Here is a 13877-nt window from a genome sequence, read left to right on the forward strand (position 1 = left end):
ATGGACAGATTTGCATACCCCAATTTTTTTGCAAGGGGATATGAAAGTCCTGCTTTTTTTTAGACTGACATGATAAGCGGGATCGTTTGGATTTCCTCGTACGAAGACATTATTACCTGTTAACATATATGCATCATATTTTCCAATCTGAGTTATCTCTCTTTGGACAGCTTTATTTAAAGTTTCTCTTCAACCAATTTCTTGATATCATGATCCTGTTTAATCAGGATTTGGTTTATACAGGTTTATATCCAAAAATAAAACATCAGTTTCTGTTATTAATGTTTATCTTAATGCATAGTTGTAAATCATATATAAACAAATAGCACACAAAATAATTAGCAAAATAATTCAACAACAACAAGAAATATTAATAAGAAAACCAAAGAAAAAATTACAAGAATATTATTTGTGCTTCAAACATAAACTTGATCGTAAAGTTCCTGTACTTGTTACCAAAAGCATTATTTTAAACCATCATAACTTTGTGAGCGCTTGACTTTCTTCTATTTGTGGGTAAGAAAAATTCCTGAAAATACATGGCTGTGAATATAAGTCTCTTCACATTAATGGAATAAATATTTATAGAGTTGGTTACGAAAATAAATAATAGGAAAATTGAATAGACATCCAGAAACATGAAAATAAGTTGCTTTATTGTAATTACCATTTATCTGATTGAATCTAAAGGTAGGAGCTCAGTCTGTCTGTCTGTGCGATGATGTTACAGATCAATTGGAACTCCCAAAGGAAAATAAAACTACAGTTTGCTACCATATTACATCATATTCAGAAGTAAAGGTTTAGGGTATAGGCAATATTTTTGTTATCTAGTTTGACAATGATAACATTGTAATGTACTTTATGTACCTGGCCAAACTGAACACTGAATAATCGAAAAACCTGTCGAAACCAGACACTTTTTTAAAGTCCCTATATAACAGTTTAATATGTCAATGTATTTTGACCCTTTTGAGACCAAACACATTTCCCAACTAAAGCAATTTTAAAGTCCAATACAGGGAGGGATCCAGGGTTTTAGGACAGGGGAGATGTAATTATAATTAAATGGCGAGCAAAGCGAGGCTAGAACATTCTTCAGGGTAGAACATGTGAAAAATCAAGGTTTCATGGGGAAAATAGTATTTTTCCCAAATTTGGAGGTGGTGTATGCTGGCATGCCCAACCTTGGATCTGTGTCTGTAAAAGAGTTATGTTTAGAAAGGATACACTGTAACTGATCCTTTCAAATTTATCCAAGGAGATGAAATTAACAGCACCACTTATTGAGACTGAGACATAAAATGCAAATTTAAAATACAACATTATAATGTATATCCAATATATTGCACAATGGTCTACTCAATGATTTGTCATCTAATACCCATATACTGAAATAAAATGATTGAGAATTGTTTCCCCTTAAAAAGGGAGATAATTCTCCTAAAAAGGGCGATAATTCCCTTAAAAAGGGGAGATAACTAATGCTTATAGTTTAGATTGAATTGAAATACTACTTAATATAAATATACCTTATGATTTAGCTTACAATTAATATCAGACATTTTTATACCATTTTCAGTTTTAAAGAAAGTTAAAACATCAACAGGATAATAGTAATTTGGAAACATTTGAACTCAATACTGAATACTACATGGAAATAAAAGGTAGTTGTATTGAAAAATCTCACTTATGGAAGAGTTCATTAGGGACAGTGGTGGATCCATGGATGTTTCAAATCATTAAATGCAGGAAGACCCTTTAAAATGTTTTTAAATTGTAATAAAAATGTTAAAATCATATTCTTTTAATGAATAAAATGAAACTTTTTGTGCTAAAAATGCAATCATAGTAAAACATTTGTATTGAAAATAAGGTTAAAGGTTAAATGCAAATGATTGTATCACATAAATACGGTCTAGCTACATGTACTAAGATAATAATAAAATAAAATGCATATAAGCTGTTCTTTCAAGTACAAAAATATACACCAAAACAAATAGCATCACAAGTAATAGACACATACATGATAAAACATAACATATCAAAAGAGCTTTTGAATACAAATTAATTGTCAGAGATGACCCTATACAAAAATAAAATATACAGAATAGGTAAAAAATAAATCTTTATGATTGACATGATAATCAATTGATATTTAAAGTGTTTGTTCAAGTTCTTATGGAAATCATTTTTAAAATAAGTAATATAGTCTAAAAATTTAAAAGGCATAATTTTCAGAATTCTTTTATGATCTTACAAAAAACTCTCTTTGAACAGCTGTATTTAAAACTGCTCTTCAATTTCAAGAAACAAAAAGAACTATATCAAGATAATTTGTAAAGCACACAACAGTTTATCCAGCTAACAATGTAAAAATCTCTCAAAACAGTAACAAAATCTTATCATATAAACAAATAACATCTCTAACCCCACCATACCAGATTAAGATATCACCTCTCAACTTTGCCTCATAATTTCTATAAGAAATTCTCTAACTGGAGACTAGTCAAGTGGGAAAAAAATAAGTTGTAGTTCCCCTTTTAGGTTTTGAAAAAAGGAGGCAAATTCCACCAAAAGGGTAAAATCAAAAATAGTTGGCAAGCATCAGTTTCCATTGGAACTCACTGGTTATTTTTAAGTTGAAATTTACAATTTTTGTCGGGAATTGGAATGAAAACAGATTTTAAAATTGGTATAAACAACATTTCCCCCACATTATTTGTTAAGTTGCTTACATAAATTATTGCAGCTTTTAAACTGAAAAAAAAATAGGTACTATTACCACCTTACCTTCTTCAATGATAAAAATGTAGCCCCCTACACAAATAAACACTATTGACCTCGGTAATTTTAGAAATAGGTGTTGAAATGTTCGTTTCAAGTGCATTTTCAATGTAATTGTAACTCAATGGGTCAGCACAATATAGAAAATCTTGTCTTTTTTCCTTGATTTTGATGGTGCAAATAGTCAAATTACACTATCAATATGATGGATTGTTTTCATACCATGTTTCACCTACTGCCTGATTCTTACAGGAACTGACACTTAACGTTTTGGCAAAGTTTTTACTTTTTTTCATTAAATGATGAAAAGAAACAAAGAATTCCGATAAGAAATGAAAACTAATGACATACACCGGTTGTACAAAAGATAAATAACACTTAAACTACATCCATGTAAAAAGCTGATTAAACTGATAACTTTCAAAAATTCACTTTCTACCTCTGTACTTTCTCTTTACTCTTCTTTTCATTATCAGATTATTATAGCTGTTTCCCACACTATCTTATTACATGACCCATATTCTTTATTTTGCTATTTTCTCCCAACACACACCTCAAATTCTCCTAACCCTTTAACAAGTTCTCCTTACTCCTCACAAATTCTCCCAACTCTTCATCAACTTCTCTTTTTTGACAGCTCATTTCAAAATCATCGATTTTTGTTTTTGTTAACCACCTATCTATCCAAACACAATTTTCTTACCAGACCTATTTTTTTAATTTCTCACTGCTATCAACCCTTTTCTTTTGTTACATAACTTTTACACCAACTATGACTAGTACACTAAATACAAATTAATCAGCTAAATGATTACGGACAGCTTCAGACAACATAAAAGCTGAAGACTTCAATAGAAATTTCATTTGATAAAAATGTCTTAACGAATACAACTCTTTCAATCCCATGATCCTTTCCTTGGCAATGGAGTGAATCAAGTTGGCTCTTTCCTGTTCCAACCATATTGACAGTTTAGGTTCAATGTTACTCTCCCTCTGAAGATCACCTTTGAAATAGTTGTCTTTTGGTCCCCATAATAAGAATTCAATATAGCACCGAACTTGAGCTAAAGCCTCCATTTTTCTACACTGCAACATTTTACCGATTTTAAAAATGCCCATATGAAACTTGCCACTTTTAGTATTAGCTCGATGATTTAAATTTTCTGCTAGATATTTCTCCATGTATGCACATATAGACTCCACTTGTGTACTGTCATGCTGTTTTTGATGCGGCAAGAATGCAATAATGTTGCCATGGCAACGAGCACCAGGAGCTAAAACAAAAACATCACGGAAATTAGCTTCTCCAAGAGAAAACCCATGGTCCAAACAATGTGAAATAGCACTAAGAATCTGTAGCAAGCAAAACAATAAAATTTCCAAATGTTCCTCGGAAGGAGTTGCTGTATCGTAAATTTTCTCCAGTGATGCAAGGTGGTTATTCATATTGTCTGTGATGTCAAATTGTCCAGTTGCAATGAAGCACTTGGCGACATCAGGCTGTTTATTGCCATATTGTAAAAGCTGGTTTGTTTTGATAAAGTCCTCAGTAAGATATGAATGTGGGACCATGTCAGAGAATATTAGACCTGGGTGTAGTAAGCTGGGGTGTTCTACTACACTGATATCTGGTCTGGTGTGGAGAAGCTGAAAAATAAAGACAAAACTTTAATTAAGAGCAGTAAATTATTTACTACAAAAATGAACAAAAAGTTAAAGAATACAAGATGATTTATGGAAGCAATGATGGATCAAGGGGGAGGGTCCTAGCACCCCCTTTTTCTGAGGAACCTGGGTTAGCACCCCTCCATTTTAAAGTGCCTGGATCTGCCCTTGGGATGGGTAATTGCATCAATATATTGATGTACAGGTGTGTTTACAAATAAAATAAAATTAAATTATAAGGCCTAAAAAACTTGTTATGCTTCCAATTACCCTACCAACCCTCCTTCAGACCCCCTTACCCAAAAGTTTGTATTTGTGATTTTGCAAAAAAAAATAATTAAAAAACCTGCTGATTGTCTTTCAAAAAAAATTAAGCTGAAGATATTTTTTTTTCTATCCTAGGTGGAAAAACAAAGAGAAGAGTTAGAAATACAGGTTGTTTATATTTAGAATCGATTGTAAACACACGTTACATGTAGTGTGTTCTTGGCCATGGACTAAGCCTATTACATGTTTACTCTTTGCAGATTTAGTATTTATTGTATTTTGAGTTCCATGTCACACTTATTTCATTTCAAAATAATAAAAAAAAAATTTAAATCCCTACCTACCCACCCAACAAAATTCAACATTACCCAGTATTTCTTTCTCAGCCTAATGCCTCAAAAATGCATTCTGATTTGAACTATGTTTTGTTTAAAGAAATATTTAAAAAATTGCGACAAATCTTTTATCATCAAATTGTAAAATATAAACAAGCAAAACAAATTAAGTAGCAGTCTTTGTAAGAATCATGCAAATTCTGTAATATGTGATACACCTCAAAAAAGGCTACATATTTTTAATTTTGTAATGAAGTTGTTTTATGTGTCTATATGGTGAAATGTGTAACTATTCATTCATATCTGCCTGCTCTTAGGAGATAATCAACATTGAAAATTCAATAGATTCTATTGTATTTGAGTGTCTTTTAGATAGTTATCTCCCTTGATTTTGAAATATACAGTGCATTCTATATAATTTTTATCTCCTATGAACATGGGTTATATGAAAAACCACATGTTACTTTCTGTTTACTATGACATTTTAAACAAAATATCAAAAATAAAAATATGTAGGCTTTCCAACCATGAATCACATTTTGCATGATTCTTATATGGAGTGCTACTTACCATAGGCTTTCAAACTGTACATACAATTCTTAAAGCAAAAATTACTCAATACGAAAATTAATTCCAAATCTGTAAACAAATTTATAAAAAGTATAGGAAGCACTGACAAAAAGACAAGAGCAAAGGAACAAATTAACAAAATTGAGTTACTTGGACTCCACAAAAAAAAAATGTGCTCTGGTAGGGTAAGCAAACTTTGACTTTCTAGAACTAAGCATTTCTTTGGTTTTCCATGATCAAGAAGTATGGAATACAATTACAGTAATACAGTTGTAGTCCTAAGTCTTTATAAGTGCTTCATGCATGTAAAAAAACTCACTTATTCACTTCTTATATCTAATTCAGAGACGGATATATCATATATTGTGTAGATACTTTTATTTTTTTCATGGTTTTGGATAAATTGTTAGTTCATAGATTCTAGAAGTCATGGATTTGACAACTCTATCATACAAATGAATGGATAGTTTCCTTTTCATTGGGAACCAAATTTGATGGTTCGCCAAACCCATGAAAACCATGAATATTGGTATTCCACGATCAAATATACTTTCACAGTTATCAGTCTTAGTTTTCCATTCTGTTGTTGCAGGGGTTTCATTAACTTATCATTAACTTAGTTTTGTAGGAGGTACTTTTCATCATTTTTTTTTATTAAAATGTATGAAAGTGTAAAATTTAGGAGGTACCTTTCAGTAGTTCAGAAGGGTAAAAGTACCTGGTACTGCCTCTCAATGAAAAGCCTGCTCTTGAGAAAAAAGTCATACAGATTGCATATGAAATTTGCACTTTGAAAGAGTTACTGTTCTTGATTTGGTTAATTTAAGAAGGAGATAAATGTATCGCTGTCTACAAATAAAATATACATGTATGCAGAAAGGGCTACGGTTATGTAAAAAAATATGGTCCGATGGATTTTTCCACACATTGAATCACCTCTACCATTGACAATGTCGGAATTTTTTTTAGATTAATACTTAATTAAAAAGCTCGCTATTCATTAATGAAACACAATAATGATATAATACAACAAAGCAGAAATTAATAACAGTTATAACGATCTATTTCCATTTAATCTGCCTAACTCTGCACTCCAATATTCATCAGAGTCTAGTCAATCAGTTATGCTATAATTCCAAACAGTTGATATCACATAAATTCCTAACTCAGTTTGATGATATATTTGTAACCAACCATGACCAATCAAAAGTGCATGTCCATGTAAGAATTGGGCATGGGGTAATACTCCCAAATGTTTTTCTTAAATTATTTAAGAGTATTGTTGGAATAAATTCAGCATACCTGGAAACACCCATGACAAAAAAAAAAAGCACCAAGATATCTGCAGAAAATGAATATTTACTAGAAGTCATGTAGGAAATAACTAGAAATACTGTGAGAGAGCTCACAAAAATACCCTCACTCAAAAGGAGCTAACGTAAAACACTGAAGTTTAATATTCTCCTTTGGAATCCACCAACAATAATTAAATTCCTTCATGCACATCTACATATGATGCCAATTTCATCAAAATCTCTAAAGCAGTTAAAGAGGAGTTGTGCTTACAAGAAATGTGGGCACAAAAACAATCAGAAAACTTGCAGCATACTTCTACCTAATTTGTAAATATTCATAATTCATTATCACAGTAAATTGTTTGGGGAATATGTAAGAAATGCTTTTAATGAATTTTAGCAATAATAAGACCAGTTTCAATGTTTTTATAAAGCCTTCCTGATTCTTATCAGGAACTGTACTCAGTTACTTTTACTTACCATCAGCTGGCAGCTACACTGGTTTGATCTTAATTTGGCATTGTAGACAATACATCTTTCTGATTTGTGAACAGGTTTACCATAGATATCAAAGTCCCGCCATTTTAATGGACCAGCGGCACCACTGACACTAAACTTAACATGGTCCTTTCTAAACTCTGATTCATAATGTGTATAAACCTCACGAAGTGTTTGTAAATTAGATGAAGTTAACAAATTGACAGTTTCACGCAGTTGAGATTCGTTAAGGGACATTCCTATTGATGGTCTATTCATAGCAATATATGGTTGGTCGAACACAGAACTGTCGATTGGTTTTGGTCGTTTTCTTGGAATTGGTCGTGGACGGTTCAGTGATCCTGATGCAGAAGATGTGTCAGATTCTGTGAATGAAGATGAAGGAGAAACAGTAACGTTCCTTGTGATGTAGTCTTTCAATTCAGTAACATCTGTTTTCATTGATTCAGCATCAAAGTCGTCATCAATATCATCTTTGTCATTGTCATTGCCATTTATTTCCTCATATATTGGTTGATTTGACAGCACAATATTTCTACTTTCACTTTCCTTTAGTTCAGATTTATTTTTAGTAACATCAGTTTTAATACTATTTTTAGCAGTATCACTGCCATTCATAGAACTGTTTGTTCTCACTGGTTCTAAGTATCCTTCAGAAGTAACTGGAATTTCAGCTACTTCTTTTTTGTCAGATAATGGATCATAGGTGTGTGATTTCCCATTTGAATCTGGAGGGGGAGGTGGCGCCTCCTTTGGAACAATTGGTTCATAAAGATTGTCTAATGATCCAAGGGGAGAGAAATCTGGCCATTCATCATATTTATCATTTGTAGATCCTGATGAAGTTGATCCTCCTACAAATTTGAAAAAAAAAATTGCATATTTATTGTAAACAAATATTATATATAAAATAATTGTATTCAAAATTGCAGTGTTGGATCCAGTAGCAGCTTCTGGGGTTCGAATACCTTGTTAGTTGGAAAATTCAAAATTTTCTGCAAAAGATGACAAAAATGAGTAAGTAATATCCTGACCCCCCTTTTTTTTGAAACCTCCCTACACAGCTAAAACCCTCCTTACTAAGTCCTCAATTGTCTTTATTAAATGGATGAGAAAAAAAGTTCCATTCAAATATGTGAAATAAAAATGGAAAATACATTGATTATCTCTTGGGTTCTTGCTTATAGTTTGGAATTCAGGTATGGCTTTGCATTGTTGTAAAATTAAGGTGTGTTTAAATTTAAATTTGTTCAAAAAGTTAATAGTTTGAAAACTGAATATGAAAATTATCTCAGAAGTTCATTTCCATACATGTACTAAGAAAAAAATACATATAATCTCCCTAAAATCAATAGTGGAGTTGGAGTGAGCAAAGTGAATGTTTGTTTCCGCTAAAATTGGGGGAATTTTTTTTTTTTTTTTTTTGGGGGGGGGGGGTTGAAAATCTTGAATTTCAACAATTTTTATACTATAAATTTCTAGTTAGAAACGTTAACCTCCACCTAAACTGTAGCCTTAGACAGCCCTGAAGATAATGTTCAGGCAACATTATAAATTCTACCCCACATGATATATGTACAATCTTATTAAGTAAATCAGCATTGGTTATGACCAAGAGATGAAAATTATACCTGATACATGTACTAGAGAATTGACTTTCATTCTATAAATTGCAGTCTTGGATTGCCCATAAAGATCATGTTCAGTCAATACTATATATTCTACCACACAAGATACATGTACATGTATACTAGAAGTGGTTAAGAACTAGAGATGAAGATTGTACCTGATACTAGAGAATGGTCCTCTCCAATGGTGATTGTGTTTCTCCGACTGACAGGAAAACTGTTACCACATGGATCTGTTATCATCTATAGTACAATCGTAGAGCAACATATAGACTTATAAATTATAGGATTGATGCAAAAGTAAAATGTTGATATACATGTACATACTTTTAGAATGTTTGATCAATCAGACAGAGACTGCTTTGTACTAGTCCCAAAATTTTGATTTGTATTTTGTGTTTTTCTGAGGAAAAGTGACTAACAATTACAAACGATTTGGTACGACCCAGCTTCAGGAGATGCCTTGTTTAGGCAGGTTTCTTGTTTATTCAGAGTTCATTTACACAAGTGTCTCTTCGAGTACACTTCTGACTTGATTCAGCATCTAATTTTTTTCTCTCATGGTTCTTTTACATATTAAAGTTTATCAGGGAACAAATTATGACAAATATTACAACTTACCACGGGCCCAGAAATATCAGAAAGGTCAATTTTCCTTGGCTGGAGTTCACTCTGCTGGCTTTCTGTAATGGACTTAGCTCTTTTGATACCAGACTGAGGCCTTGCTGGAGCTTTAGATTTTCTATTCAACTTCCCAAGAAAACTCCGCCTACTTTGAGCCTTATTTGGAAGTTCTATTTTTTCTACTTGTGAAGAAGAGTCATTATTCTCTCCCTTTATGTCATTCTCTTTTGTGGAGGTATCTTCCTTTATTGAGCAAGTAGAGGAAGACATGGTAGGCAAAGTCTGTGTGCCTAGTGATGGCTCCTCCTTAATTGAGGTTGTTGACATTGTCATTGGAGAAGGCGGTGGTGCTCCTAATGTTGCCCTGCGGTCTTTGACAGTGAAAGAGTCATCTTTGATTGACGATGTTGATGTAACCATTGGCGATGGAGGAGGAGGTCCTAAAGAAGACTTTCGATCAATTGTATTTTTAGGTGAGACACTTTCTGAAGAATTTTTTGCTTGAGTTTTGGGGGAGTCACCACTCCCCTTGTTTCTAGGCAGAGTACCATCTAAGCTTGTTTTAGGAGACACTGTTGTCTTGGATTGATCAGTACTTTTACTTAGCCTCATTTCAAGTTCTTTAGTAAACAATGAATGTCTATTATCTGGTGCTGGAGCTGGAATCACTGCAGGACGAGGAGGAGCTGTTGTTCTCTTTGGGCTTTTTGCCCTCCTCCTTACTACAAGATCATCATGACCTTTCTTAGGGCTTTCCTCTACATTACTGAGGCTACTTTCACTAGCTTTTCTGCTCTGTCGTGGGGAATTTTTGGTACTATCGCTAGATAATTGAGGACTCACAGTAGGTTTGTTTGGGTTTGGAGGTGGTTTTGGTCGAGTTTGTGGTCTAGGAGGAGGTGCTATCTGAGGTTTAACAACTGGTTTCTTTTCTTTCGCTGGCTCTGGTTGTTCCTTTAATGGAACCTCTGTTACTGATTTTAATTCCTTTTTAGCAGTTTTTGGTGATTCCTTGCCAGTTTTTGTTGAAGATTCGTGCCCATCCTTTGATTCACTCAATGATTCAGACATGTACATAATAATACTAGTCCTTGGCCCTCTAGGATTTGTAGGAACAGGTTTTTGTTGGGGAGACTTAGATTTTTCTGCCTTGGAATCACTCTGTGATCTTTTCCGTTCAAGGCTATTTTTAATCTGTTCACTTCCATTTGCTGATTTGATTTCATCACTTGCAGATGACGGCAGACTATCTCCAGATGAGGAAGAGAAATTAGATGCTTCAGGTGACTTTGAAATATTGGATTCCGTACTTCCTATATTTGTATCAGAGTTTTCAGAAGAATCCTTTCCACGTTTGAGGATTTTTCGAAAGAATCCAGAAATCCCTTGCTTTTGTTTTGGTTCTGGTTTTGCTTTCACCGGTTCTGGTGATGGTGGTTCCTCAAACACATTAGAGGATCGTTTTGGAGACAGAGGCTTCTCTGCTACACCATGGTCAACAATGGGTTTCCCAACAGTAACCATGCCAAACTTAGGTTCTTTCATACTTTGTTCAGAGGAAGAACTCCGTTTCAGCAGTGAATCATTTGAATCTTGTCTATCAACTTTTGATTGGCTAGATTGAGATGATTTTGATTGGTCAGATTGCACAGGTAAAGGTTTTGATTGGTTGTTTTGAACAGGAGGGGGAGGAGGAGAAGTTGGTGGTTTTGGTGCAGGTTTTTTCTTCTGTTTCTTTATTATATTGGCTATTGTAGCATTCAACTCCTTGTTAGATTTAATGCTCCCTTTAAGTGCTTTAAGATCCTCTGCTCTTATTGTTGGCGGTCGGCTATTTTTGTCACGTGTTAGAGGAATTGGCAAATCAGGGAAAATTTCATGATCCTCAATACCTCTAAATGAGTCGCTATCACTATATTTAGCAAGAACATCATTGAGCATGTCAACAAGCTGCATACCAGCAGACGAAGAATCAAGATCTAAATCGTCAAGGAAACCATCAAAGAAATCCTCTTCAGGATCAAATTCTGAATCTTTTTCATCTGATGCTTTATCTCCACAAGAAACAGTGATGTCATCAAATTTTGAGTACAGCACTTCATTGATATCCATTAATTTGTAAGGAGAGGAGGGTTCACTGCCATTCTTCTCCTCGCCTCCCTCTGATCCAACAGAGTTTAATTTACTCCTTGTCATATTTGACGATAGATTTGAATCACTAAATATGTCATCTATATAACTTGGCTTTGAACTTTTTGACCTTATCGGAAATGTTCCATATCGTTTTGGAATAATTGCATCACAGTCTTTCAAGTCCTTAAATCTATCAGCTTTCCAAAGGGATAAAATTCTAACATCCTCAAACTCTCTACTTGAACTTTGACCTAAAACTGTTGGTTTCTTAGTACCATTTTTCAAATTATCAACATCAGAATTCCAAAGTGTGTTCTCGAGAGCTAACACAACAAATGCTCGTTCCTCATCTGTGAATGTTAATTCCTCAACCCCAAAGTCTAAGTCTGTGTTAGTCTCACTTTCATCGTCTGAATATAGATTTGTTATTCCCCCATCATGACCTATGACATCTGGATCATTGTTTGCAAATTGCACATTAGAATGTTTTGATGGAGATTGGTCTCCCTTTAAAGAACTCTTCAAACTACTTTTCAACTTTTTCTGACTCTCAGTTTCACTATTTGAACTTCCAAATGATTTGATGATGACTGATGTACGTTTCTTTGGAACTGGAGAACTTTCTTTCACTGCCAAAGCTGAGTGCTCTCCCCTTGACCGCTGACAATTAGAACACAGATCTTTCCGCCATGCATTCTGGGTAAAATCAGAGCATGCAACGGACATTACGCTTCCGGCTTGATGAACCATTTATACATTGTTTCACCTACAAAAGAAAGAATTTGTTTTAAGGAATCAGAAATCATTGAAAAACAATTAATGTCAGATATTTCCTGAAAAAAAAAAAAAAAAATTGAACAAGCAAATAGCAAATACCATTAATATCAATATTTTAGTGGGGTATTATATTTGCTATGAAAATGCCTATGTTAACATTAAGTCACACAAAAATGCACATATTCACATATAGTCGCACGAGAATGCACATGTTAACATTAAGTCACATGAAAATGCCCATGTTAACATTAAGTCACACTAAAATGCCCATGTTAATATTTAGTCGGATGAGAATGTCGATGTTAACATTAAATCACAATCTTATTAAAGTTGTTTCACACACGTCAAACTCAGAGATGAAAGCAAAGTTTGTTTTTAAAGAATGACATGATGTATACAGCATTTCATTGAAATCTATCTAACAAACTGCACTTGCTTACCCATAATGGATACCTTTTTTAACCCTCTATTAGGAATGTATCTAATTGAGGGACAAATTTGCAACAACAAAAAAATCCAATACAGAATACATTTATCCCAACACTAAAAGTCCCTCCCCCTTTTTACACAACTGCATTGGCTTCACACTGATAAATCATAGCACATAAAACACATTTCTTCTATAATGGAAATTTTTAAGACCTTTGAATGTCTATTCTAATTTTAAAAGTGCAAATATGCAATCAGTCTATATAAAGGACACAAATAAATAGAAAATTCCTCACTCAAAAAGTCTATGGTACAGAAATATTTCCTTATTGTAACTGAAATCATAACATACCGGTTTTTATACTGGTACCTTTAATGTACATGTTTAACTGTAATTTGCATAAAATGTATATACATTATTACAACTCATAGATCATTCCCTGAACTTTTTAATGTGAATTTAATTTACTATTTAGCTTTTGACATTTCACTTATTTCATATTCAAGATATTCTGTATAGGTCAAACTAACAGCAATGCATTATCTGTATGTTACAGAAGTCAATGTAAACTTTGTATAGCAGTTAAATTCCAAAATTATACTTGTGTGACAGATAAACACACAAGGCTCCAGAAACATGAACTGTCATTTTGTCAATCTTTACAAATTTTGTTGCCAACAGAACCATCCATTAACTGTTTTCACTACATATGTGTGTTTTCAGATGATTTTTAACTAGTCCAAAGCCAAGTTAATATTGCTGATGTAAACAATCAGCCCTTTCTAACTCCCAAACTCACTGCATGGCAGCGGATATAATGGAGGGGGGGGGTTCTGGGGAATTGTGCCCTTACACCCCCCTTTTTAAA

At 33.4% G+C, this 13877-nt stretch overlaps 1 protein-coding gene across 11 annotated transcripts in view; it reads right to left on the minus strand.

The window, feature by feature from the left end:
• Positions 1–269: 269 nt before the first annotated feature.
• LOC148596898 (uncharacterized) overlaps positions 270–13877 on the minus strand; it is a 48701-nt gene continuing 35093 nt past the window's right edge. For all 11 annotated transcript variants that reach the window (XM_088564389.1, XM_088564381.1, XM_088564387.1 and 8 more), the window contains 4 exons: positions 9667–12568; positions 9204–9288; positions 7400–8271; positions 270–4434 (listed from right to left, as the gene is read on the minus strand). In XM_088564389.1, coding sequence (XP_088420515.1) covers positions 3583–4434; positions 7400–8271; positions 9204–9288; positions 9667–12552 — 4695 coding nt within the window. In that variant the 5' untranslated portion in view covers positions 12553–12568 and the 3' untranslated portion in view covers positions 270–3582. The remainder of the gene's footprint in view (positions 4435–7399; positions 8272–9203; positions 9289–9666; positions 12569–13877) is intronic.

This window comes from Perna viridis, chromosome 15 (assembly GCF_037379345.1).
Source record: "Perna viridis isolate PV_CMFRI_1.1 ecotype Kerala chromosome 15, ASM3737934v1, whole genome shotgun sequence".
NCBI lineage: Eukaryota > Metazoa > Mollusca > Bivalvia > Mytilida > Mytilidae > Perna > Perna viridis.